This window comes from Psittacula echo (assembly GCF_963264785.1).
Source record: "Psittacula echo genome assembly, chromosome: Z".
Lineage (NCBI taxonomy): Eukaryota > Metazoa > Chordata > Aves > Psittaciformes > Psittacidae > Psittacula > Psittacula echo.
The window spans coordinates 84587218-84615202 of record NC_137742.1 but is presented as its reverse complement, the minus strand read 5'-3'; the positions used below and the strand labels follow the sequence as shown (position 1 = coordinate 84615202).

General features: G+C 42.9%; 1 protein-coding gene across 6 annotated transcripts in view; it reads left to right on the top strand.

Moving 5' to 3' along the window:
- Positions 1 to 27730, top strand: part of NUTF2 (nuclear transport factor 2) — a 29084-nt gene extending 1354 nt beyond the window's left edge. For 3 of the 6 annotated variants that reach the window (XM_080637669.1, XM_080637670.1, XM_080637671.1), the window contains 4 exons: positions 9172 to 9289; positions 11353 to 11424; positions 15020 to 15118; positions 27128 to 27729. In XM_080637669.1, coding sequence (XP_080493795.1) covers positions 9191 to 9289; positions 11353 to 11424; positions 15020 to 15118; positions 27128 to 27241 — 384 coding nt within the window. In that variant the 5' untranslated portion in view covers positions 9172 to 9190 and the 3' untranslated portion in view covers positions 27242 to 27729. Of the gene's footprint in view, positions 1 to 7390; positions 7441 to 8296; positions 8396 to 9171; positions 9290 to 11352; positions 11425 to 15019; positions 15119 to 27127 lie in introns of those variants that run through there. The other 3 variants (XM_080637674.1, XM_080637672.1, XM_080637673.1) reach the window with 3 other exon arrangements.
- The last annotated feature ends 255 nt before the right edge of the window (positions 27731 to 27985 follow it).

Genomic DNA, 27985 nt, shown 5'->3' with positions numbered 1-27985 from the left:
AAGTTGATCCTCTTTTGATTTCTCTTTTTCTGGTGTTCGAGTAATGCTTTCTATTTGATGACTTCGAGTTTTCTTTTAGCAGCAGTAAAAACAGGCATTTCACAGATCTCCGTCTAGAAATACTTACCATATATAGTTACCATTACCAATGAAACACATAATCTAAAGTGCAGTAGTATTTTAGCTCAGTTTTGGACTGTTTAGCAGTGTTCTCACTGGGATCCTAATTATTATTTCAAGTTCTTCTCAAAATGATTGCAAATTATTTGGTAGATGAGTTGAAATAGATTTGCTTTAACACCTGTGTTTGTTAAGTTCTTTTGAACAGTGCGAAGCGGGAACAACTTTCTGCAGTTCTCTGATGGGATATCTTTTGTCTCTGTAATAATGAGGTTGTCTAGTTAGTGATGATATAGAATACATTTTGTGTAAAGACTATGATATATACTAATAACATTGTAAGTAATGATTACTTTCAGTTGTTCTAAAATTCCTAGCTGTTGTGGCTTCACAAACAGTTTAGGTATTCGTATTTGTCGTGTACTTACCATGTTTCTTGAAGCAGGAGTGTTGTTAGTTGCGAGGAGGGGAAAGGAAACAAAGCAGGAGAGAAAATGTGTGGGTTTGGAAGTGTAAGACAGGTAGACAGTGTCAGACAGCTCCTGGTGACTTTTTTATCCCAGCGGTTTTTTTGAAATTTTAATCTCAACGGAAGACCTGATACCAGTCAAATGGAGGTGAGGTACAAGCAGCCTTGCGTATACATGTGAAGAGCTTACGGATCGTAAAGCATATTAGAGAAAATTTTCTATGTTTGGAATGATGCCAGTCAATAGTAGAGGAATACTGGGGCTAAACCTAAAATTATGGGGCAGTATAATGTGAAATAGCAATGGTCCTCTTGGTCCTCTCACATTTAGCACTGCACAAGGATGATTACTTTGTGCTGTCTTCATAGAATCATAGAATGGTTAGGGTTGGGAGGGACTTGAAAGATCATCTGGTTCATCTAAGTCAGGGCTGTTACTTACACAACTGGCTGCTTTGACAAACATACAATACTGATTGTTTTCAAATGTCCAAAACTTCAGTTGTGAACCTCAGGAAAACTTTCAAGGGTCAGATTGCAGTTGTTGGTAGAAGTTCTAGTTAGAATGAAAATTAACACTGAATGTTACTTTCCTATTGAGTTCATGAATGAACCTGGTTAAGTTTGATTGATTTGATAGAGAAGAATGTATAACTAAAATCTGGTGGTTTTGCTTCTATAACTTAAAAATCAGCTTCTATTTTTTTCCTGACTGGAAACAGTTGTCATGATAGAGACAGATAGGTAGAACTATCTTATATTCTGCTGTGTCTTGGAGATTTAATGTTATGTTGCAATGCCTGTAAGGTGAACTATAAAATACAGTGCAGCCGTTTTTTCCTCCAGTTCACTGATGCCTCCTCTGTCGCTTTAAAGCTGAGCAAGCTTGGGTTCATCCTGCGGAAAAGAAATAGAAACTTGAATTCAGTTTTCGGCTTGCATAAAGAATACTGTGCAGAAAAAAAAAAAAAAGAGGCAGATGTGTTAACAACAAAATATTGTGTTTTCCTTTCAGTTATGTGTAATAGATGTCTCTGTATTTGAAAATCACCGTGACTGATGCTTTGTGACTACTGGGTTGTCAGGTTGCAGACAAGACAAGCATCAAGCTGTAGGCACAACAAAAGCTTTTCCAGAGTCCTCCCCATGTATTTTGTTTACTAGAGGCATTGTACATGCTGTACATCTGTAACCAAAAAACCCATGTACTTCAGGTTGTCATAATTCCTGCATTAGTTTCTTTTAATGAAGTTGAAGTACAGGAATGAAAAGACTGAGAAGGGGGAAATCAATTTATTTTCCATATTTTTTGACTGCGTGTTGTCACTCTTCCCTTCTTTCCCTTTCCATCCTTCCACTGTTCACATATCTAGACATACTTCTAGATAGGAAAGCATAATTAGAATAATGTTATTCTTTCCACAGTGCAGCCCATAGCAATTACTTGATGAAGGTCTCTGTTGGAATTAATAGTTTCTGATGATCCCGGAGCAGTAATTTTCAGATTGTTAACCTCCATGGATCAGTCAGCTGCTGTGAAGATGATAGCAAAGGTACCTAGGGGAAGCACTTCTTTCTTTCAATCATTGCCTGAATTTGCCTCTCAATGGGAGGTTTTCAAATGGAAAAACATTGATCACTGAATTGGCATTTATCAGAAAGAAGTACAGTGTGTTTAAGGTAAATGACTTGTGGTACATGGTGTCCCTGAGTAAATTCCAGTATTCCTATCATCCCTGTGTTAATGTACCTGCCACCTGGTCAGGTCTTGCTTAGCCTGGGGAAAACGGTTGAGTGGGGCTTAGGCTTAACCTCTAGTACTTGTTAGGCCATTATCAGGAACATGGAGCCAGGCTTTTCACAGGGATACTGGATGGAGGGATAGAGGACAAGGCCATAAACTGGAACAAGAGGGACATGGGAGAGCTGCCCTCTGCATGAGGACAGTCAAGCATTGAAACAGATTGGCAAAAAGGTTATGTAGTCTCCATCATCAAGAGGTTTTGGGGATCAAGGTGTGGATAAAGGCATGGGCAAGCTTGTCTTATCTTTTAGCTGACTCAGCTTTGAGCTGGAGGAGGTCCCTTACAACCTGAATTATTCTATGGTAATTTGTATGGTTTCTTCTGTTGAGAGTGTGTGCCTTTGCTAAAGGAAGGTTACCTGTTACCAGGTAATTCTGGGTGTAGTTGAACAGATGATCTGGTTGAGAGCAAATTAAGTGGTCCTGTGATGCTGGTCCCATTGTGTTCCTAGAAGTGTGCATAGGAGATGCTCATAGCTCAGTTTTAGTAGCAATAGAAAAGAGATTGAAGGAAAAATAGTCTAAAACATGTTTGCTGTTTTACTTTTTTGGTTTTTATTGCTGTCTAAAGTCTGCTCACCATTTTTAATCTGAGCGATCAAAAATATGTGTTAGAAATTTTACGAATGACAGGAACTGAAACAGCTTGAGAGCTCTTTCATTGTACCTATTTTCTCTCGTTAATTAGTAGTGAAGGGTGCAGCAACTGATGGTCTAAATTGTGTTTGCTATGGATTCACGTGTACCCCTGGACCAATAGCACTGATTTAAGGGAAGCATTGGTGCTGACTTTAAAACCTTCCAGAAAAGAGGCTTGAATTCAATGTTAAGAGAGTTTAACTTTGGTGCAGTGGTGTATAGGGCCAGCCTGAATACCCAGGGAGTGTGGTTTATTTATGCTCTGATTACTTATGGAATAAGCGTAGTCATAACTGGATAGTAAATGTTTTGGGGTTTTGTTCCCTTCCCTTGCATGTTAGAATGTATTGGTTTGAGTTTTCTTTCTCCTTAAATTCAGTTGTTTCTTTCTTGGTGTTCTGCAGATCAGCAAGTCTTCACTGAGCTTACTTGCGTGTGATGGTTGTTCATTGATTCTTTGAATCCAACTTGCTTTTTAAATGTGGCCGTCCCTGGGAGACCACCTTCATTTCCTCTATCGCTTTACATTATACTTTACCATTGCTCATACTAGTTTTTGTTGAGTTCTTCAGGGACTCTTTAGATGTGCAGGTCTGCCATGCTTGAATTAAAAAAGACTTAATTTTTTTAATTGATAGCTGTCAGGTTGCATGTGTCCAGGTCTGATAATGCAGCAAATGTAACTGCTGGTTGAAACAATTATTGTGTCTTTCTCCATATTGCAGAGATGTGCTGGTAGCCCATGTGCTCCAGATGTCACTGGTGCTTATATATTCCAGGGAAAGCCATCTGTCTGTTGGCAGCCAACTCTTTATACTTTGTCAGGTGAAAAGGTGAAACCTTTTCCTTAGGTTACACCTCTGAGTAGCTTTGGTGATGTCACGTGAACAGAAGGTTGGACTTTGTGCTGCAGTATGCTGACAGAGAATCATCTTCAGGTTGTTCTCTGCTTCCTTATTTGTGAAGGGGGCAATGGGAAGAGGTTTCATCCAGACCTTTTTGCAGAAATGAGTCTTATAAGGGCTGTGCTCCCCTTTAGGAGTTACGGGCAGTCTTGGTGTGTTTGTGCTGATCTCTCATGCCCAGAATTATTACAGAAAAGAAAGAGGGATAAGTGTAGATAAGAATTTAAAAGCTGGGTCTAGTCATAGAAAAGATTCTGTGGTTTTAGATTCTGTGGACGGAAAACCTGCTGTCTGAGGCCAGTGTAACCCTGGTCTAATTCAAGGTCACTTATGGCTCATGTGAAGGCGCCATTCTCTTCTAGTCTTCTGCTGTTTCATACCTTGACGCATCTTCCTCCTTGGGGCTACTGCTCTCTGGGTCATGCAGCTTCCCATGCTATTGTTGCCATCTGCCATGTGCCAAAAGCAAGTGAGGGGGGAGCTTAATTCAGGCAGTTGTCTCCCTCCTGGACCAGCATGGCTGGTGGCACAGGACAACCTGGAGGAACCTATGGGGAAGTGGGAAGAGAGGCTTTGTTGTGTAATGTCACCTTCGATGGTTTGGCAAGGTTAAGGAGCAACAGAAGTACTGGGCGATATAGACTGTGCAGGCAGGGCTGCCAGGATTGTGGGGCTGTGGCATCCATTTGATGTTTGAAGTTAGTGACAGCGTGTAGGAAAGCCTGTTATGCTGGGAAATTGGAAAGTTCTGTGTGGGTTAGGGCATGAATTCCCTTTCCTGTAATGTGGAATGCTGGACGCAAGAGCTTTGCTGTATGTGCAAGGATGCTGTGTACCCCAAGGCATTGTGCAGCAGTGGCAGTGCCAGGCCAAGGGATGGGCATGGGATGAAGATACTTGGGATACCATGGTACCTTTTATGCTGAGGCTTGTAGGAAGTGTGGTGAGAGATGTGTGGAGGGCTGGAGTTTACCCCTGAGGATGTGTCAGTGTGTGGCCTGGCAAAGGTATTGGAAAATGTGATTTAGATGTCTCTCTGGAATAGTCCCCTGTGGAGCAACGATCCTAATTATGCAGTGTCACTGTGTACCTGTTGAAGAGATTGCTGCTGGCAGCTGCAGCTTTTGTGCACTGGATTGGGTTTCAGCTCGAGCACTGACTGTTGGGTGGTATTTGAGGTGGGAGATAAATGCTCTATTATGAGCATATTCCAGGAAATTGAGTGAGTAATGTGAATTGAAGTGTTGTGCTCCATGATGGTAGCTCAGCTTTGCTGCTGTACTTCTGCGTAGAAGCTGTTAATCAAATTGGCTGTGATGTTCTGAAGTGGATGTGATGAGGTAGCTTTGCAGTGACAAAGGAAAGAAAATTAATTGGCTAAAGGAAAATGTCTCATTTTCAGTAAGGAATTAAGGTAGAATATTTAATAATACACTTACACAGTGGTAACTTCCAGCAGGTGCCATTAGAAGGATAAATATGGCACATCTTAGGTGCTTTGTAGCTTATTGAAGCTTCTTTTATATGCTTTAATGTTAGCTGGATATTCTTGCCTCTGTAACCAAGCTTTGAGTGAACCACAGATAGATTTGACTGGATGGCTCTGAGGCACATCAGTGTTGTCCTCATGTTTGACAACATTAGAACATCTGCATTCTTCCTAGTGTTGGAATAGATGTTAAAAGCCTTTTATATTACACGTATCTTGTTAAACAGCCTAATAAATGTATCAATATGATCTTATATGGATAATGCCTTATTGAAAGGGACTGGGCTTGACATGCAAGAATATTTCTGTCTTGTTCTTTCTTTAGGTACATCAGTAAGCTTCTTGTGTCTGTGATGGCAGGCAGAAAAGAGCATGGAGGAAAAGGTGGCAAATCAGAAAAGCAAAATAAAAAACCCTTCTGTGGAGAGTGAGAGTGTTCAGCAAAACCATATGAGTGGCACAGGAAAGAGAGCAAGGTTGTAACAAAAGCAGAAAAAAAAATCAAGGAACAACTTTTTTGTGTGTGGTTCCTTCTGTAAAATCGACACTATAACTGGTCAAGTTTATCCTGATTATTTTTATTTAAGGATATTTTACTTGCCAAGGCACAGATACATTTTTTTAGAAGGAGATAGCAAGTTAGCATGCTTTTAGTGTTAGAAACCATACTACTACTCTCTGTATTTAAAATATTAATTCCTTCGTTTCTTGCAGCCTCAAAGGCTTTCTCACAGTTGCAGGATTGAACAGAATGCATCTGGTGCTTGAGTGGAACTGTTGTGCCTTGAGGAGTTGAAAGCCTCAGGTCTAAATGAGGCGCAGTGCTAGCATACAACTTGATCCTGGCTTGGTATGATGGTACAGTGAGCTGCTGAGGGGGAATACACATTGTGTGTGTGCAGTTTAATGTAGGAATAGCTAATTTGCTTTAGCTTCAGGAGAATAAGCTGTGGATTTTTGTTGTTCACTACTTCATCTCAACGTTAGATGTGTGGCAGTTTAACCTTTATGCTGTCAACTATATTTGCGCTGGAATATTTAGAAAGGGTGTATGATAGTGGTGTGAGTTCATGGGTTGGAGTTGAAGTTACAACCATCCATAAAAACTGAAAATAAGTGATAATTCACTTTGACTGCTTGTTGGTTCCACCACTGCCATCCCAAGCTGCACACCTCTAGGTACCTTCAGGTCTGGAATGGAAACAGCAGACTTCAAGACTAAATACAAGTATTGCTGGTCATGTGTCTTCCCTGACAGCAGGGTGGGCATCCTGCAGTAGAGTTTCCAGGTAGTGTGATGATTTTAGGGTGATTTTCTTTCACTATAAAATTCTGTAATACAAGTGGAAGTTATTTGCTCCATCCTTGGCGGTGTTCAAGGCCAGGTTGGATGAGGCCTTGGGTGGCATGGTTTAGTGTGGGGTCTCCCTGCCCATGGCAGGGGGGTTGGAACTAGATGATCTTAAGGTCCTTTCCAACCCTAACTATTCTATGATTCTGTGATTCTGCATCTGCTCTAGGTTAGGCTAGTATGTGACAACTGTGGATGTGCAATCAATCCAACTTTTTCTTTTGTAAAGAAGTAAGTTTAAGTTGTTTGGTGGGTGTGTTTTGGTTTTTAAATCCATTGTACTTGCATGGCTTTTTAATTTGTGATCTGTTTTCCCAGAGGAGCGACCACACTGGATAAAACTCCTTCAGACCAAGTCATGTGTTGCAAATACTAGTAGAGCACTTGTGGTGGTGACTGATGCCAGATTGTAGATCTCCTTGGAGAAGTTCAAATATAAGTTATGTGACAACAAGTCTTTGAATTTCTAGTCTGTGTTAGTGTGCAGGGCTGCTGAGCTTGATGTTGATTATCAGGTGGCTGATAATCATGGAATCTTAGGCTGGTTTGAGTTTGAAGGGACCCTAAAGCTCATCCAGTTCCAACCCCCTGCGATGGGCAGGGACACCTTCCACTAGACCAAGTTGCTCCAAGCCCCATCCAACACATTTTAAAATGGAATAGGTATGTTCAGCTCGTCTTTGACCTCATCCTTGAATAAAGTTGAGATTCTGAAGTGCACTTGAGAGCTGGCATGCAGCCAGTATTAGTTGGAAGTCAAAACTCACAGCGTGCTTTTGGGGCGCACTGCCCCACCAAAGCTCCTCCTGCTGAACCTCTCCTCTTTCACACGCTACAGAGCATTCCGTTCTCAGCAGGGACAACCACCTTGCCAGCTCTCTGTGCTGTCACATTCTCTGCTCCACAGATGCCAGCCATTTTCTCCCACAGGTAGTTCTGAGTATCTAAGCTCTAGCAGTTCTTGGTTTTTGTTTTATTTTGGTAGTTGAATTAACCACCCTGAAAACTTGTATGCTATCTCCTGTTACACCATTGGTCTAATAAAATATATTTGCTCTTCTGTAAGTCTGGCCAGATTTGTGTAACACTAATACTGCTGGCCTAGGGTTTGAATCCACTTCAGTTCCCATTTGTATAAGTAAAGCTCAAAGCAGCCAGAGGCCTAAAACATGAAAAGAGCTTTCTTGTCTGATGCACAGAAAGCTAGGCCTGGTGACACTTGATGTGGAGAACTTGGTAATACAGTGTTTTGCTGCTTTTAAGAATTTGTCAAATCTTAGATATGTAAGTAATTGACATCTAAAGGAAGCCAAAATAGCTGTCATGTCTTGTGTCCTAAACCAGAATTTCACCCCTTTGCACATTCACAGTGCAACACAGACCTGTGGTTCAGGGGTTCCCAGGGATTGCAGAGAGGGTCTAGTGGCTGGCAGATCTTGATGTTTAGCAACTATAATTTAGTTTGTTTGAAGTAAACTCAGATCTTGAAATGTAATGTCATATCTTTTTTTTTTTTTAGTGCAGTGGTGTTCTGTTTTGAATTTTAGCACATTTCTTCAGTCTTTCAGAGAGAGAACAGGATAAAGAAAATTGCTGTCTTGAAAAGCTCACTGGCATGGTAAAGCAATCATTTGTACTGATCCTGTTACACATGCTGTATGTCTAATCCCTCTAAAATAGAGAGGGACTTGTGTTTGGAAGTGTGGGATGTCTCTGAGGTTCCAGTACCTACCCTGGGACCTGCAGGTTCTCACCACTCTGAAATATCATGCTTTGTATCTTGAAATTGCTGCAGGCTCATAGACAAATGCCAAGTGTATTTCACCTTTAGTGACAGGATAGAAGAGGGAAGTAAGTGTGTTAAGCAAAGAGCTCGTGAATTAACTCCTGTTGTGTACCATTGAGAGGACACTTCCTTAGAGCGGTGTGGGGATGGTGAAATACTGAGGAGGTGAACAGATAAATCAGTTGGTGTGAGGCACGTGCAAACAGTCCATATTAACATGTCAGTTGTTTACAGTAAATGAGATCAAGTTGAAATGGCAAGTGCTTGCCAGCTTCTTGAGCTGGTATAATTATTGAAATATGTGAATATAAGGTGGTAACGATTGATCAGTTTTGTTTTCATTCTCCACTTTCGTATGTGAGTTGTGAATTCACACTGAAATAACTCTAGAAGTCTCCAAATAATAAGGAATTTAACCAATTGGTATCCAAGTTTTTTATTTACAAGTCTGGAGGACACAAGTGAGGTTTATCCTTCTTTTTCTAAAGACAAATTCTGGCCACTTGAGAGGACCTGTGTTTATTGCTGCCTAACACTGAAGCAAAGTGTTATGATTATTTCTGTGACCTTTCTGATGATGGCTTGTTTTGTTTCTTTTTTTTTTACAGTCTCTAGTGAGGATACAGAATGGGAGACAAGCCTATCTGGGAGCAGATTGGGTCCAGCTTCGTACAACATTACTACCAGCTTTTTGATGCAGATAGGACTCAGTTAGGAGCAATATATGTAAGTATCTACACAATGGGGGCTTGGGCGCTCTGCCATTATCTGTCCAGGTTTCCCTTCGTAGACCATGTGGGAGCAAACAAATTTTATAGCATGTGGGAATGCAGCAGAGAGCTCCTGGATTTGCTTTGCATTCCTGTATCTCCTTTAACTGAAGGTTCAGTTTTTTGCTTTAGTGGTGTAATCCAAGTCAATTGAGTTTTTTCACGGATTCCAGGTAGGGATGTGGGCCAGCCATTTTTGCTGTGAATTGCTTGAATTACGAATTGGAGTACCAAGCCAAAGACTTGTTCTGCAGTTACCCCCTGCAGTTGTTTGTCAGGAAAAGGCTGCAGCTACTTCTTTCCTCTGTTTTGCGTGTGTCGCTACCTATAATGAAATACTTTGTTATTTTTTTATGCCATTTTTTAATCTGTAAGGCTTTGGGTTAGAGGAGGAGTTGCTTTTTATTTTTGAAGCAGTTGCTCCCAGATTCTTGATACAGCAAGTGGCTGTGATAGTAACCTGTAGCAGGGAGTCAGGTGGACCCTAATTAGGTACAGTGTGAAGCTGAGTATTTTTCAGGAAGAGCAGATTTCCTCACCAGCTTAGTTTTTGTTGTCTGCTGCTCTTTGAAACATCAGGAAAGTCCTGCATCACTGTGTGCTCACCAGCTGATTGCTGAAGTGGATTCAGTAAGGCAAGTTCTGGGTCCCCTCTGCTTTTGTAGCTTTCTATACTTAAATGCAATAATACTTGAAAGGATGGCCTCATTCCCTGGCTTTGCTTCTCAACTTCCCAGTGTCAGGTTGATGTCGTGTAAGATGTCAGTGGCATCGGCCGAGTGATTTGCTGTGTGACCTCAGGGTGCACAGTCTATCTTCTCATAAAAGGAGCATGTCCAAACTCAAGACCTTGAGGCTGTATTCAGGGGCTCTTCATACTGCTTTTGGTTGCATCTGTGACCCTGAAATGCTTCATGCTGTGGCCCCTGGTTCCCTTCTTTGTTCTTTTGGCTCTTGCTGCAGTGTTTAGTTCCTCCTGATGATACGTGGTGGACCAGAAGCTTTTTCAGAGTGGTTGTGATGTTGTGCAGGTTCAGCACAGTGTGGCTGGAAGAAGTGGCTTTTTGACATGGTGTGAGTCAAAAACAGGCCCTGAAAAGTCTACCAGAGAGCATGCAAGTGGAGTTCTTAGGAATCTGCCATTTTCTGCTGAGGCATTCAGAGCTTCAGTGAGAGTTAAAAACTGGATGGGAAAGAGTTGGGAATTGTGTTCCTGGAGGTATTTAAACTCAAAAAGGTGGAAGGAATTCCCATCTATGATAGGGTGCACAAGAACTTGGTATAGGGTGAGGATGCTGTTTGGAGATGGCAGCAGGCAGACTTTGAGCTCAGTGGAAACTAATTTAAATGTCTGTTTGCCACAGTTTAAGACTGGATTTGAAAAGGCAGACCTGTGTCAGCAATTGGATATTGTGACTCTGGTTTAAACAGAAGATCCTAAGCTGCGCGGAAAGCTTCTTGTCTGTTGCTGTTGCACCTGACAGACCGTGCTCAGAACACCCTCCCTCATATCCTGGAAGTGCTTGTAAGCTGAACCACCACAGTCACTTCATGCCACAGAGGGCAGTCTGTTAGAAAACCTTTAGAGGCACATTCTATGTGTCTGGGTGTGAATAGGATATGCAAATTGATACCTGAGAGGAAAAAAAATTGGTTGAGAAACTCATTTTCCCAGATTTCTTAATATGTTTTTTGTCTTTCTACATGCTTGACTTCGTGTCCATAGGTTTATTACTATTTTTTTGTACCCTTTAGATTTGTTTCTGAGAGCTAACTTTGATCCAAAGGCAGAACTTTCTTTGCTGGTAGAATCATGATAATGAAATTTAGTCTATTTAAATTCTAGTTGATTATTCCAGACTTTTTCAGTTGCTCTTTGTAGCTTCTTTCTGTCTTCCTCGGAGGTAGTTTTCAAATAGCTGGATCCTAAGGATCTGTGCGAAGTAAACGAAGTCCCTCACCAGGCTTGTTTAAGGGTTACCTAAGCAGGCTGATGATTTTTTTTTCTTTTCCCCCCAGATTGATGCATCATGCCTTACGTGGGAAGGACAGCAATTCCAGGGCAAAGCAGCTATTGTTGAAAAACTCTCTGTAAGTCTGTAATCCTTCCTGAATGCTTTGGGAAACAGTTCTGAAGACTCTTAAGTGAATGGCTTCTGAAAATTTGAGTTAGACTTCAGCAGTTTAAAAATATCAAATGCGGGACCTGTACTTCCAACTTCTGGTCTTCAAAAAACATTACTTGTGGTTGATTCTATGTAGTGTGGTGTTCCACTGGGGGCTGTACTGGTGGAATGTTAACTGACTCCCTTAGTATGAGATTGTTTTGTGACTGTAATTACATTTGACATTGTTAACTTACTTTTAAGGAAAGTATAGTTCGTAAAGTGACCCTGTGATCTACAGGAATAAAAGGTGGTTTTTGCTCTTTTAAAGCATGTCAAGGAAGTAGCAATAGCAAACTTATTTGGATCTGCTTGTGACAGACTAAATGTTATTACAAGGAGCCATTTGCTTTCTGATACATAAACTGCAAATAACTTCTACAGTGGAGAGCCTGACTTCTCAATGCATCATTTCTCAGCTGTTCAGATGTGAGCAGTTATGGTTATGACTTTGAAAGCAGTGTTTCCTCTTCAGCAAGTGACAGGAGAGCATTCCTTAACTCCGTAGAGACTGAAATTCTGTGTTCGTTTAGTTAAACTTGGAGAAGTTTTATCTTTTTGAGTAAATCTGTGCTTCTGTTATAAAACTGGGTGTACTTACAAGTTGTCATGAGACTCGAAAGTTTCTTTCTCTCTCAAGATGTGGAGGGCATGCTTTAGGTCCTCAGACGTTCTGCTCAGAGCATGGTATATCAGGCAGATACACCATTATTATTGCAGATTGAGAAGAAAAGTCCTTAACTTGGATACTTGTCTTGTTGCACAGCTACTGCCTCTGTGTTTTGGAATCAGTGCTTTCATACAGGACGTCTTAAACTGTGAAGGCTGAGGTTTGCCCTTGGGTCTGTGTTTTAGATGCCTGCATTGCCTTTGAGAAGGTCATCGCTGGTGTACCTGTACCTTTCTACAGAGTGGGAGTTAACACTTGATCCTTCTTTCTTAATTGGTGCTGGACTTCAGAGTTGTTTGTAATAGAGTGCCTGTCCTAATCAGGGGCAGCCTGATTTTCATTGAACATTTGAAGTAATTATCCTGTAGTTCTATTAACCTCCTGGACCAAGGAGGAGGCTGGGACAGGTAGCTTTGTTGCCAGGAGTGAGTTTCAGTTACTCAACTTTATTCTTGCAGAATTTCTCTTACCTGGCTTCAGTGAGGTTTCATCAGTTTTGGTAGTGAAAGCACAGACAAGTTTCAGTGTCAGAGGACACAAAAGCCTTGGTTGTTTTGTAGCTTCTCACATGTTAATTGCTTTTTTGTACTCTTCAGATCAAGAAGTGCTTCTCTCCAGTACAGATGGATGTCCATAAGCAATCATCCTTTTGAGGTAGCCTCTCTCTATTGTAAAAATCAGTGATCTCTCCTATCAGATGACTGTACTTTTCCAGTGGGATTTTCCCCACTGCATCACCTGAGTAGCTCACTTGGCTGGCCAACTGTTGAGGTCCTTGTCTCTGAAGGGGACAGTCAGGTACTTGAAACAGGCACTGTCTTACCCAGCCTTGTCTTTGGTTCTTTGTCACCATTTTGTAGCACTCTTGACTCCAAAGCTGGAAAGTTTTCTCCCGCCGGTCTCACCTCTCATTGGCATCTTGTCACACTGAAAGGTGAGTTCTGTGTACAACCACATTAATTCCCCTTCATCCCTCTGCCTTTTCAAGAGACTCTTGCAGGACTTGTTCAACAGGAAGCTGAGGTGAAACCAGGCTTCATAGTACTCTTTTCTCAAAGGAAGGGTGTGCAATGCTCCAGCCTATGTTTGTACAGGCCATGTGGACACATTGCACATTCAAGTTTGGGATGGTGACCCTGGAAAATACTCTGCAGGTGGTTCAGGAAAGAGTGCTATGGATGTTTTTTGTTCCTAAATGTCTATTCCATATTACAAACCAGTTGGCTCACTTTGCGGTTCATAGTAGGTTGGGATTCTTCTCCCAGCCAAGAGGAAACACTGCAGGCTTTAGTGAGTGTTCTTGAATAGTGTCCCTCTGATTAGAGGGCTGTTCCCTACACTTCCTTTGCTTCCGCAGGTCCTGATCCTTCCACAGTTTCTGTGTTCTCTCTTATCTAAGGATTTAGCTCGTTGGTATTCTTCCTAGTGCCTTGAGCTTGCACAGGCAAAACTGTACTTCACATTCTTGAAACTGGGACTCAGGTCTCCCATTCTTGTACCCTAGGCCTTCTAGGAAGTCTTTCAGGCTCCTTCTGCTAGAATGAAATGCAGAACCTGTCAAAGAATGTGTTTGGGTCTGCTTGAGTCTGTTAGCAAAGCAAGGAAATGAAGCAAAGACATCGAAGTACACTCTGAGGTTTAAATGACCACATGCTGCTGTCCTGTGCATTGCATGGACTCTGGGTTTTGTGGTCTCTCAGAGCTCCATTGTGCTGAACTGCCACTTCTAAAGCGTCAGCATTAACACAGATTTTGATAGAACAGTGCCAAAATGTCATTTGTGTGACAGGATTCTGAGATCCCCTAAATATTTGATACTCATAGCTTGGAGTTGTTCATGGTTGGAATATGAGAGTGGTTTTGGTTGAAAGAGAGGAATTGCCCCCCAATGTCTGGTGGTTTTCAGCGTGTATTCCTTGCACACTTAACTCCAGGCACACTTAACTCCAGGCACACTTAACTCCAGGCACACTTAACTCCAGGCACACTTAACTCCAGGCACACTTAACTCCAGGCACACTTAACTCCAGGCACACTTAGCTCCAGGCACACTTAGCTCCAGGCACACTTAGCTCCAGGCACACTTAGCTCCAGGCACACTTAGCTCCAGGCACACTTAGCTCCAGGCACACTTAGCTCCAGGCACACTTAGCTCCAGGCACACTTAGCTCCAGGCACACTTAGCTCCAGGCACACTTAGCTCCAGGCACACTTAGCTCCAGGCACACTTAGCTCCAGGCACACTTAGCTCCAGGCACACTTAGCTCCAGGCACACTTAGCTCCAGGCACACTTAGCTCCAGGCACACTTAGCTCCAGGCACACTTAGCTCCAGGCACACTTAGCTCCAGGCACACTTGCACTGGCTACATGAGCATTAAGGGAAGAAAAAAGGGGAGAGGTGAATATGTGGATTTCCAGTCTTAGAAACTGGTTCTGGGTCAACCACGTTTCCTTTCTGTTCATAGCCACTCGAACAAAATAGCCAACTGGGAGTTGTCTGGTAAACCCCAGTACGGGATCATACAGTCTTTGAACACTGTTCAAAGCACTATTTGTGTGTGTGTACTAGTTTGTGCCTTCATCGTGTGGACTTTCAGCTTAGAGTTGATCTGAAACTCTTCAGGCAGTGTAATTAGACCAGGAAAAGATGCTGTTTACTGTATAGGGTGACATTATTTCATGTCTCGGTATTTGAAAAGCACAATTGTTGTGATCAACCCAGCCTGAGTAGTGCCGAGTTACAACAGTACTGCCAAAATAGTCAAATGCTTCATAATGTTGAATTTGCTTGATCTTTGTCATCATGCAATGACTGTACACTTCCTTATTTTGCTTTCTTTTCATTGCAGAGCCTCCCTTTCCAAAAAATACAACACAGCATCACAGCACAAGACCACCAACCTACACCTGACAGCTGTATACTCAGTATGGTAGTGGGACAGCTTAAGGTAAACCTCCTTCCATGGCAGGTTAACAAATGCTTATGTCATAGGTTTTATTTTTAGGATTCTAAATAATCTGATCTCTGAAAACATTCAAATGCTCTCTTGGGTGGGGAAGGAACACCAGGAAGTTGTATTGGGGCATCATTCTGCTGATCTTCCAGACTATCAAGAAACTGCCCATCCCTTCAGATAACTAGCATTAGGTAGACCACCTGTAATTTGACAGACTATGTTCCTGCCAATCAAAGTGCCATGGTTTTTACTGTGCATGCAAATATCAGGAGCTCTGGAAACATCGGTATTGCCCTTACTCTGATGCAGTAAGGTTTCAGTGTCTTCTGTTGTGTTTGAAAGCATTATTACAGTGTTCTTGGATAATATAAGCACATCTCAGTTAATGTGCTCTTTGATGTAACATGTGCATTGAGCTGTGACTTTGCAGACACTTTGTTAGCTGTCAACCCTTCAGTAAGACCATGCTTTTTTATTTGTTATCACTGTACCCAAGAACACAGTCCTGGTGTTAATGCAGTGCAGTCCGTCTGTGGTCAAAACTGGTTCAACAATGGGAGTGTGGCCTCTGAGATCAAACACTTACTGTTTAAACAGCTGCTTCTTTGAAGAAATCAGATTATTTTTCAGCTGTAGTTTGATTACGTTGTGGTTTAAGTTGTTGTTCAGTTACACAGCTGAACTATGTAACCTGACCCAGTCCTGTTCTTTTGAGGACATGTTGCATCTTATACCAGGGGCACAGATCTGTAAATTGATAGGACTACTTATGAAAGAAATTGTCCTGGAATCTGCAAAAAATATGTGAAGTCAGCTGAAGGCAGAACTTGCTCACAGTGGGCAGTGATTATTTACAAAGTGAAATTACGTAACAGTAGTTAAAATTACCGGTGGTAGTTTTGTCAGGGTTTGGTCCAGCCATGCAGTCAAGTCAGGACCCTAAAGCCATCCAGTCTTTAGAGTTACTTGATCTCAGTTTCTTTTAAAGTAGCTGTTTAGGCTTCCTTTTCCTGTTAACTCTGAATGGCACCTTCGGTATCAGAACATTCGAACTTGCACTGACTGAACTGTTAACTAAGCAAATGTAGGACTGAAAGTCTGAATTCCTCCTAGTTGTTTTGGGCTAGACAGTTGAGAAGAGTGGTTCCCAGTGTATTGCATCCCTTTCTAAGCCTAACATAGATAGCTTTGGCTCTCACCACGGCTGCTCCTCTTACTAGCTGGAAGTCGGATTCCAGCTTTCTTGTTGCTCAGTCCCACCTGCGCACACTTTTGAAGAAAGACAGCCACACATGGCCATGGAGCACTTAATTGCAGGGCAGGCATGAAGTAAGATGTGCTGAGCTCATCTGTTATAATCTTGGGTGTGCACAAAACTCAGTGATGAGCTTAAAACTTTTTGACTCAGTGTCTTAGGTCATTCATATCTGCACCTCGTTTTGCACTGTCATGTTTCTAAGGTTGTTGCAAAATCATCAAGCAGATCGCTGCTTGCAACAGTGATTGTGTTGAATCCTGTGTCAAGATACCAAGTTTTGAAAGATTCTGTAAAGCTTTTGGGTTTTCTTATCCTTCAGTATGGTCATTAGGGTTGTAGATGCAATCTGGCAGCTTTCCATAAATACCATGGCTTGGAGTAGTGCTGTTTTTATTCTCTGAATAACTTCAGCTTCTTGATATTATCCAGAAAAATTCAGGGATCATATGCTAGTGCATCTGTGTATTTGGAAAGAACATAGTGGGTGAAAGTATTCTCATTGTCATGATCAAATCTAATTTGTTTGTGAGTTTTTAGTAGGAGAGGCAACATTTTTCCACTCTTTTATGTGTCTCTAGTTTGAGCTTTAGAAAGCATATTTCCAGCCTCACCAGTGCCTAGTACAGGGCAATCGCTGCCCTGGCCATGCTGTTGCACTGGTACTTATACAGGCCAGGATGCCTTTGGCCTTCTTGACTGCCTAGGCACAAGCTCCATCAATCAGCAATCCCAGACCCTTTTCCATGAGCAGCTTTCCAGCCATTCTTCCCCAAGCCTGGCTTGTTGCATGGTGGTGTTGTGACCCATGTGCGGGACCTGGCACTTTGCCTTGTTGAACCTCATCTCACTGGCCACAACCCATTGATCCAGCCTGTCCAGACCCCTCTGCAGAGCCTCCAGCAGATCAACACTCCCTGACAGCTTGGTGTCGTCCACAAATTTACTGAGATTGAACTCAATCCCCACATCCAGATCTTCAGTGAAGATGTTAAACAACACTGGCCCTAACACCGAGCCCTGAGGGACACCACTAGTGACCAGTCAACAACTAGACGTGATTACCATTCACCGCCACTCTTTGGTCTCAGTCATCCAACCAGTTTCCAACCCAGCAAAGAATCCACCTATCCAGGCTGTGAGCAGCCAGTTTTTCCCAGAGAATACTGTGGGAGACAGTGTCAAATGCTTTATTAAAGTCCACATAGACAATGTCCACAGCCTTTCCCTCATCAACCATGTGGGTCACCTTACTGTAGAAGGAGATCAGGTTGGTAAAGCAGGACCTGCTGTTCATGTAGCCTGGCGTTGAACTCTGTGCTCAGTGGGCGTGATCCCTCCATTTTCCCACACTTGCTTTTGATCTCACTTAGGATCATCTGCTCCATGACCTTCCCTGGCTCTGAGCTCAGGCTGACAGGCCTGTAGTTCCCTGGGCCTTCCTTCCTGCCCTTTTTTGTAGAGGCTTCATGTTGGCCAACCTCCAGTCCTCTGGGACCTGCCCAGTAGACCAGGACTGCTGATAGATGATGGAGAGCAGCTTAGCAAGCTCCTCTCCCAGCTCTTTTAGCACTCTTGGGTGTAACCCATCTGGCCCCATAAACTTGTGTAACTTACAAGTGGAGCAGGAGGTCACTAACCATTCCTTACTGGATTATGGGGACTTCAGTCAGCTCCCAATCTCTGCCATCCAGCTCAGGGAACTGAGTACCCTGAGGATGCCTGATGTGACTATTAAAGACTGAGGCAAAAGCAGCATTAAGTACCTCAGCCTTTCCCTCATCCTCAATCACTAGGTTTCTGCTAGTATGCAGGAGAGGATGGAGTTTCTGCTTTTTTTGCTAATATATTTTAAAAAGTACTTTTATTTATCTTTTATGTTAGTGGCCAGATTTAGTTCCAGCTGTGGCGTTGCATTTCTAACTTTATGTAACCCAACAACATCCTTGAACTTTTAATGGGGTAACTGTTCCTTTTTCCATAGGTGATAAATTCTCTTTTTTTTTTTTTTTTTTTTTTTTTTTCCTGTGTTCCAGCACTATCTCTGTGTTCAGCCAAGCTTGTCTCTTCCCTGCTGGTTTGATTTTTGGCACATAGGGACCGCCTGCTTCTGCACCTTATAGATTCAGTTTTTGAAGAGTGTCCAGCCTTCCTGGACTCTTTTCCTTCAGTAGCGTTTCCCAAGGAATTCTGCTGACCAGTGTCCTAAACAGACTGTAGTCATTCCTCTCGAAGTCTAAGGTGGAGGCTTTGCTGACCTTCTTCCTGACTTCTCCAAAAATTGAAAAGTCAGTCATTCTGTGATCTCTTTGCCCAAGACATGGTCATGACATGAGCATGAACCTTGTTGCCATATGTAGAAAATACTTGTGTGACTACATCTGCATTGACAGCGATTTTAATGCATCGTAGTGCTGCTGTTCTAGATGCAGTACTGTAACTGGGAATAACTGGGTTCAGTTAGTGCCTTGTAATGAGTGGTTCTTCTGTAGCTCCAGTTGAACAGGGTGCACTTCAACACACAAACATGGAGCTGCATACTTACTTTTGTTTAAAAGTTGCTTTCTTAATGGTGTCGTAGTTCAGCTCGCACCCATTGGTCTCAAGAAAAACTGAAGGGAAAGTTGCACAAGGGAGGGCACTTCCAAATCCACCAGTAGCAGAAGGGAAAAGCCACGCTTACAGTTATCCTGTTCATGGCCCTGTGAGCCAGATGCTTCAAAGCCCAGTATAATCAATGTATATGCTTTTGAATCCTCTGCCGTTTTCCAAAACTTGCATCATTTTATATAATGGAGCATGCATAATGCTTTTAATAAGTAATTAAGAAAATAATAAATGCTAAAATACCTGTGACATGCCCTTTCTAAGAAGTCGTTACTGGCATGATATTTAAATGGATTTTCTGAGGCCTTAGTTGCTTGAGTTCCTAGTCCCAAAAATTCAGTGGAAACTCATTCTTAAGTCAGCTGGGCACATCTTGCATTTCTTAAAGCATTATATTTTGATACTGTTTGATTTTAGAGGGAGGAGAAAAAACTCAAACCAAAACAGAGGAACCTTCTACTTTCCCTGCATATATTGTGGGGTGAACTGCTATCAAACTGTCACAAAGCCTCAGCTCTCTTCTTAACTGCACAAGGAGTTCTGAAGAAACCACAGGGCCAAGGACTATTACTGTCAGACCCTATTTGTTTTGCCAGAATACTATGCCTTAAGTAAATGTGCAGGTTTGAGTTGTTTTAAGCCTTTGGCCTTCCCTGTTAGAGGGGGATTTAACTGGGGTCAACTGAAATCATTACTGCCGTGTGACCAGGTCAGGATGTGTATTTGTTCCAGCCCAGCAAACTAATACCAGTATGAGCTGTAAATTAAAACAAAGCAACGTGTTTTGCAGCAGAACAATCATCTGCAGTGAGGGGACTGGGCACAACAGCTTCTTGGAGATGATGTTGGAGAATAATAGAGCATCTAAATGGGGTGCATGTTACTAGCAAGGATCTTACTGTAATTCTCTTACCATGTTTTATTGCTGTTCTTTGTCTGGGTGCATGTTTGCTTGCTTCAACTAGGAAGAATAAGCATCAGTTTAACCCTGTAGGTGTGAGTTTTATTTGGTGTGACCCTACTTTGCCAGTGTTCATCCAGAATGTTACTGAGTGTGTTTCACCTCATAATGTGTTTCTCCTGTCATGCTCAGGCAGATGATGACCAGGTTCTAGGCTTCCACCAGTCATTTTTGTTGAAAAGTTTTCAAGGTGCCTGGGTGTGCACCAACGAAGTCTTCAGGCTAGCCCTCCACAACGTCTAACCCTCTGCCTTACCACTCTTCTATGCAGTCCTCGCTGTCCTGGTTGAGTAAGAAGTGATCTCTTCTCACTCTTCTGTCCCTTGAGCTCGGTTGAGAAGCATGTTTGTGGCTTGTGCCTTCTCAGAGCAACCTGGCAGACCTGTGGCTCTCCCACAGAGTGTGAATTTTGAAGTGGTTGTTGCAGAATTAATTCTGAATAACTAATTGTTGTGGAGTGTTTCCTAGCCTTAAAAGGGAAAGGCAGTTTGCAACTAAAATCACTGGATGGTTTTGTAATGCATGCTGAACACTTAAGCGGTGCTTAAAGCCTGTTAAATGAGTCTTAGCGTTTGAAAGAACCTGCTATCTTAAGTAATTAGCCTTTCCTTTGAGATAAGGATAGTTGCAGTCCTACAGTTCAATCAGCAGATGCTGTGGTGTGCTAGTGAAAGAATAAAGCTCTCTCTCACCAGAAAAGAGAAGAGCTATGCAGCTAAACTTGGATTGAAGAGTAGTGTTGCATCTAATACTCTAACATGACTCATGGCTCTCTGAGCCGAGGATTTTCTACAGTTTGAGCCTGCAGGTCAGAAGGGGTGTAGAAAAACTGGAAGTAGTCAGAAAGCTGCCAAGATTGTCAGTGTTCTATACATGGATTGTGGAGCTGGGAGAGGAGAGACTAAGGGAAATCTGCCCTGTAGGTGGAAAGTAATTGAGTACTTAACCTGAAAGCAAATTGTTCTTTGTGGTGCCAGACAGTATAACAAAGGACAGTGGTTGCAAACCAGAACTTGGGAAGTTCAGACTGAGCACCAGGGAAGATTCTCACTGGAAGGCTAAAACCCTGGTGCCTGTACACCTTGTGAAATGTCTGTGCTTGGAGGCTTGGAAGACCCTGCTAGACAAAGCTGTGCCTGATCTAGTGGGAGGTGTTCCTACCCATGGCAGGGATGCTGGAATAGATGATCTTTAAAGGTCCATTCCAACCCAGACCGTGCTGTGGTTCTGGACACACTGCTGCTGGTAGTCTGTGCTCATGCAGAGCATGAGGCTGGCCTGGAAACCAGAGGATCCTTCCAATCTGCTTCTGCTTTTGTTTTAATTGAAGGATGTCATGAAAGAATTAGAACTGCATAAAGGAAAGCTTTGTGGGGAAAAATAAAGCCCCTGTGTTTCAAGCCTTACATCTAGAATGCAAGTTTTGAGTTGGGCATAGCTGATTTTGGAGGGGAAGCTAAGGGTAAAGAATTTCAGTGATGTTATCTGAGCTGTGGTAAAGATCCAAACTAAAATGGGATAGGATTAGTCTATGCCTTCTAGAGCATCTCTAGTCACTCAACTGTGGGTCTTTGCTGTGTGTTAATAGGACATATTCAGAATTTTGGGAACAGACTATAAATAATTCTCTGCCTTAAATATAGTCTAGGATTTTCCTTGTTTTTAAAGTATACTGCTCCTCTGTGCTGTGAAGATACAACATGAAAGGAATGAAGAAAGCAATAATGTGTCTGTATTGAGGAATTTGCCATCTGAACAACAGCAAGTATTTGAGGAAGAATTCCCTTTTAATTTTTTTTTTTTTTTAACGTGTCCAGTCCTGAATTGTGCAAGAGAGTAGGAAATTCTCCTCAAGCCAAAGCACTGAGAGTTGCAGTGCACCTGGGCTTAGCCGAAATGGATTAAATCCATGCTAAAACCACTCTGGTGGTGGTATCTTTTTTCCAGAAGCATAGTTTTAAATTGTACTCGTGTCAGTAATGACATGCTCAAATTTGGTATGCAAACTACTTACAAAACTTGTAATAGATGCCCCAGTGACGTGAGAAGACCATGGGACAAATGAGAGTATACTAAATGCTTAGTAACAGCTGTGATTAGAAGCAATTCAAGCTGAAATGATTCTGGCTGTTTGGTTTAAACTAAGCCATTAGAAAGGAGCTGACATGAATATGAATTCATTTCAACTTGGTCATGGCTACAAAGAAGGCACTCTCTTTTTATGAGGAGTCACATGGAAAAGTAGGACCTTGTTCTTTCTTTTTCATTAGCTTGAGAGCTAAAACTGTGGAAATTGCCCAGAAACGCTTTGGCTGCCCCATCCCTGGCAGTGTTCAAGGCCAGGTTGGATGGGGCTTGGAGCAACCTGGTCTAGTGGAAGGTGTCCCTGCCTGTGGCAGGGGTTTGGAACTGGAAGAGCTTTAAGGTGTCTTCCCACCCAAACCAGTCCGTGATTCTAAAAGACAAAGGATAATGGGTATAAATTACTCCTGAGGAGATTCCAACTGGACACAAGCGGAAAGTTTTTCACACTGAGAACAACCAGCCACAGGAATAATCCCCCCGGGGAAGTGGTGGGCTCCCCAGTGCTGGACACTGTTCATTTGGCTGGACAGGGTGCTGGGCCCATCTAGTCTAGATCATGCTTTGCCTAGAAAGGTTGCACCTGATGATCCTTGAGGTCCCTTCCTACCTGGTACTCTGTGATTTTGTGATTAGTCAAAAGGGATAGCATTACTAAGATGGTTTACAAAGTCATGTCATAGAACCATAGAATGGTTTGAATTGGGCAGGACCTTAAGATCATCGAATTCCAACTTTCTTTCACAGGCAGGGACACCTCCCTCTAGATCATGTCACCCAAGGCTCTGTCCAAGCTGGCCTTGAACACTGCCAGGGATGGGGCAGCCACAGCTTCTCTGGGCACCCTGTGCCAGTGCCTCAGAACCCTCACGGGGAAGAACTTCTGCCTTATATCTGTGAGAAACAAGCTCACCTTTAGAAAAATTTAACTGGGGACAAGGTCAGTGGAGCAAAGGTTTATTTACAGCACTGGGTGCATGCCTTCATATCCTGCATGCACATTTCTGAGTACAGAGTCAAAAGTTTCTTATAGTTAAGCCTTTTACATATTCATAGGACTTTCAGGAAGATGAATACCACCTCCTGATGGCTGATGCAATCTTCATTCTTTCTTCTGCGCATATCCCGGAGGGTCTTTTAAGAGCAAATTGATAATGGCCAGTAGTCTTCTTTGATACGGGCTTTTGACCTACTTAACCCCATGCATGTGCCTAAAGCCCTTATAACTTGTTCTGTTATTTCCAGACTAGATGTTGGTTCGATCAAGCATGACTGCCATATATCCTATGTCCGGCTGTAAAAGTCCTTTGTTCCTATTTGTTTCACAGTTTCAGGAACTTACGTTCTTCTCATCCGCCTATGTGATTGTGCTTAAGCAGGATACAATGCAAAAACAAAGATAAAGCAAGCTTTTGCTGAAGCAAACTATTTATGTTATTTATCACATAGCTAACCTGAACTTCCCCATTTAAGTTTAAACTCATCACCCCCTGTCCTATTGATACAGTCCCTGGTGAAGAGTCCCTGTCTGGCGTCCTTGTAGGCCCCCTTCAGATAGTGGAAGGCTGCTCTGAGGTCTCCACGCAGCTTCTCTTCTCCAGGCTGAACAGACCCAACTTTCTTAGCCTTTGATAGTACAGGCCGTGCTCCTGCCTGTGATCATCCTCATAGACTCCTTTGGATTTGCTCCAGCAGCTCCATGTGCTTCTTATGCTGAGGACACCAGAACTGTACACAGTGCTCCAAGTGAGGTCTCATGAGAGCAGAGTAGAGGGGCAGAATCACCTCCCTTGACCTGCTGGTCATGCCACTGGGGATACAGCCCAGGACACAGGTGGTTTCTGGGCTCAAGCTCACGCTGGAGCTGGCTCATGTTCCGTTTCTCATCAGCCAGCACCCCTAAGTCCTTCTCTGCAGTGCTGCTCTGAATATCTTCCCTGCTCAACCTGTAGCTGTGCCTGGGATTGCCCCAACCCAGGTGTAGGACCTTGAACTTTGCTTTGTTGAACTTCATGAGGTTGGCATTGGCCACCTCTCCAGCAGGTCCATGCCCCTCTGGATCCCGTCCCTTCCCTCCAGCGTGTTGACCGCACCACACAGCTCAGTGACATCGGCAAACTTGCTGAAGGTGCTTGGTCTCAATGTCTGTGTCACCAACAAAGATGTTGACACCACTCATCACCAATATCCACTCATCACCAGTCTCCAGTTGGACATTGAGCCATTGACTGCAACTGTCTGTGTGCGACCATATCTCCAACTTTAATGTATGGCTGTAATGCTACTCAGTTTCTGTAAAGATTCCTTCATGGCCAGAAACCTACCAACTATCAAGCAGCATTGAGGCCATAGTGTAAAGCTAAAAGAGGCATAAACACACTGGTTTTGGTTCACAGGCCAGCTCTTCAGTGTGGATAAGCAAGCATCTGTTCTTAGCAGCTGTAGCAGTGATAATACTTCCCCTGAAATAGTTGGCATGACTACTGCCATGTGCTAATGAGCAAGATGGATGGTGGGTTTAAGTCAGCATAATTGCTTGTGTTCATGCTGTGCTGATTGTTAGGGAGCCTCTGCCTAATGCAAAGGAAGGTGTATATCGACGTGACATAAAGCTGCCCAGTTGAAGAGTGACTTTATTAACACTTGTCTTGCTTGAGGACTTTTCTTTTGTTTGTCTACTGAACACTTGAGTTGCTCATACTTCTGGCCTTGTTCCCTTATTAAATTCTGGCTCTATTTTCCTTATTCACTTTGTCCTTTATCATGTTATAGCAATTTATCTTGCCTGTTCCTCTCACCCTGATTACAGTTTTCCGAGCCAGAGAGTTAGACTCTATTGACTTTCTTTGGTAGGAAGCTGTCTTGTAGCTGGATCATCTTTATTGTCCTTCTCTGGCCTTTCCTTATTGTATAATTTATTTATTTTTTCATATTAAGAAATGCATGCAGGATTTGGTATGTGGGTGTTCTCTGTGTACTTATGCAATTGCTTACTGCAGCTGGTTTGGTTTGGTTGTCTATTTGGTTCTCTATTCCTTTCTAATAATTGCTAACCCTGTGCTTGCCCTGATAGCTTTTGAGCTCCCAGCTGGTTTAAAAAATAAATAAAACCTGTCCAGCGTGATTTCAGCATCACCTTCCTGAGAGGTCATAGCTAATCTGGTTTTCCTCTGTGGATTAGTGTCGTGGTTTAAGCCAGTCGGCAAGTCAGCCACGCAGTTTCTACTCCCCCGTGGCGCCCCCCCCCCCCGCCCCAGAGGGATGGGGAGGACAATCGAAAGAATGTAACTCCCACAGGTTGAGATAAAAGCAGTCCCGTAACTAAGGTGTAACACAAATCACTACTGCTGCCACCAATAATAATAATGATAAGAGAAATAACAAGGGAAGAGAATACGATACCACCCGCCGAAAATGAGCCCGACAGAGCAGAGAGCATGCCCTTCCGGGTAACTCCCAGTTACATCCCCGGGCATGATGTGCTGTGGTATGGAATACCTCTTTGGCTAGTTTGGGTCAGGTGTCCTGTCCCTGCTTCCTCCTGGCTTCTCCTCCTCCCTGGGAGAGCAGGAGACTCACAAAGTCCTTGGTCAGGCTAAACATTCTGACCAGCAACTGAAAACATTGGTGTTATCAGTATTATTCCCAGGTCGAAAGTCAAAACCACAGCGCTGCACCAGCTACTAAGAAGGAGAAAACTGACTGCTGCTGCTGAACCCAGGACAATTAGCATATACTTACTGAAACTGCACTTCATCTATACCACTTTACTTCCTAGGCAGTTGTCACTGTGAAATCCTGGCAGTGGTTTTAGAGCTGAGTGCTGCTTTTACATGCACTTGATCCTGCCAGTGCTTTGGCAGACCTGCTGGTTTGTGGTGTAACTGATGGCCTTAGCAAGTGCTCCTCAAAGCTGACTTGTTTCCCAGTCAATTTATTGTTTATGTATTACTTTTTAAAGTAAAGATATTTTTGTTTATTCTGTAGTTTGCTTTGTTCTTCCACCTTTTCATGTGCTGTTCTTGGTGGAGAGCAGTAGAGCATTGTGAATAACTATTCAGCTCTGACAGGCTGCTTCATGTGCTGCTCTTGCTGCTGCTTTTCAGTGTCTTGTTTTTTTTAATGTGTTTCTCCCTTCTTCTGAAGCTACATGGCCATGTGCTGAAAGAATAGAGCTTAAAATCTCCCAAAATGCTGAATAGAATTGTGAATGTGAATGACCACACTGTGGTCACTATGAGAAGATTGTTCTGTAGCTTGGTCCCGTGCTGTTCAGATCATGTCCTGTTGTGTGATTTCCGGCTCATCTGGGAATCATTTCTGTTGTTTTCAGGCTGCAGTTCCTGCATGATGTCTCTGAGGAGACTGGTAAGCATTAGGTGGGAGAACTAGTCTCCCTCTAATACTATGTTCTACCTTTGTAGTAAATAGCAAATATAGCACAGGCCCTATGCTAGTGCATGCAGGTAAATTGTCAAAGGCAGGAGTTGAGGCTTTGCTGCAAAGATTCCCTGGGCTTGGAACACCTTGTTGCACCTGTAGCAGATACTTTGCTCCCTTTGAGCTGTTCCTGATGGCAGAGGTGGAAAGTACAGTGTTGCTGGTCAGCTGAACCTACTCTGGGAACACTTTCAAAAGCCTCAGTCAGTGCCTAGGTCGTTGAGGCAATACTGACACCGACTTCCACAGAAACTCCCTTCTGTCACCAAAGCACAGCAGCTGAAATCTGATTTTGAAGCATCCTGGTTTATGCCTGGTTCCCAGGCAAGGCCCAAAGCAGATGTGTGATTCAGCACTGAGGCAGGCATGCTCTTATCAGTGTGGTGAAGCTGCAGGAATGACATGGCCCCGGGTCTTCCAGAAAACCTCAACTTCGGATCATTGCAGGAGTTCTGTGTCCTTAGGCCCTCAGTGTTTGTCTGCAAGGTGCCCTGGAGCAGATTCCTTCGGTTGTATTAGTGTCTCTCTCAGTATTCTGCATCTTACAGCATGTGACATCACTGTGAACATCAGCTTTTCAGTTGTCTTACTGTGAGTTTTGGAATACATTTTGCAGTAAAAGAGATTTTTGAACTTCTTTTTCTTCTCTCTGCAGGCTGATGAAGATCCTATCATGGGATTCCACCAGATATTTCTATTAAAGAACATCAATGATGCCTGGGTTTGCACCAATGACATGTTCAGGCTAGCACTGCACAACTTTGGCTGAGCTGGCAACCCCGAAGCACCCCAGCTTTATTTTTGTTTGGTTGTTTTTTTTTCCTTCTCTCCTCTTACTGGTATTATTCACACTCACAGAACATTCCAAATATCATACACAAACCTGCAGCACTGCGGAGTGTGAGCAAAGCAAGAGCTGTGACCTGCCCTTCTGCTGAGTTTACATTGTCAGAGATGAGTTTCTTGTGCATGATGTTTGGAAGTTAGACTTAGATGCATTTGACAAGAGAAATTTGTGTTGTACCAGCATGCCTCAGAAAGAAGTAATAATGCAAAAGGTTGTTGTTACGTACTGACAAGATGCTCTATAACCCAAAGACATGAGAGGACAGCAGCCTGTACAGCCCAGATATTGATTTGTTCAGATGTTCCAATGCTGCGTTACACAATAAAACCTTGAGATTTTCTTAACAGTTTAAATTGTTTTAGTGAGTTGGATATGGAGTAGGTGATAGTACTTGCTGTGGATGTCCTGCGTCTGCCTGGTGTGGAAATGCTTACAAACTTACAACTCAGACTGGAGAGCACTTGACAGTTGTACCAGGAGAGGCAGTTCTGATATGCCCTTGGCCATACAACTTCTTTCTCCCTCCTTCCCAGCAGCTTTTATGACAAGACTTCTAGACAGGTTAGTTCTCATCTGCTGGATTTTACCAGGACAAGCATTTCAAATAACACTCAAAGATGCCAACAGTCACAGCAGCCTGTTAATCTTCATGACAGTCATTATGTT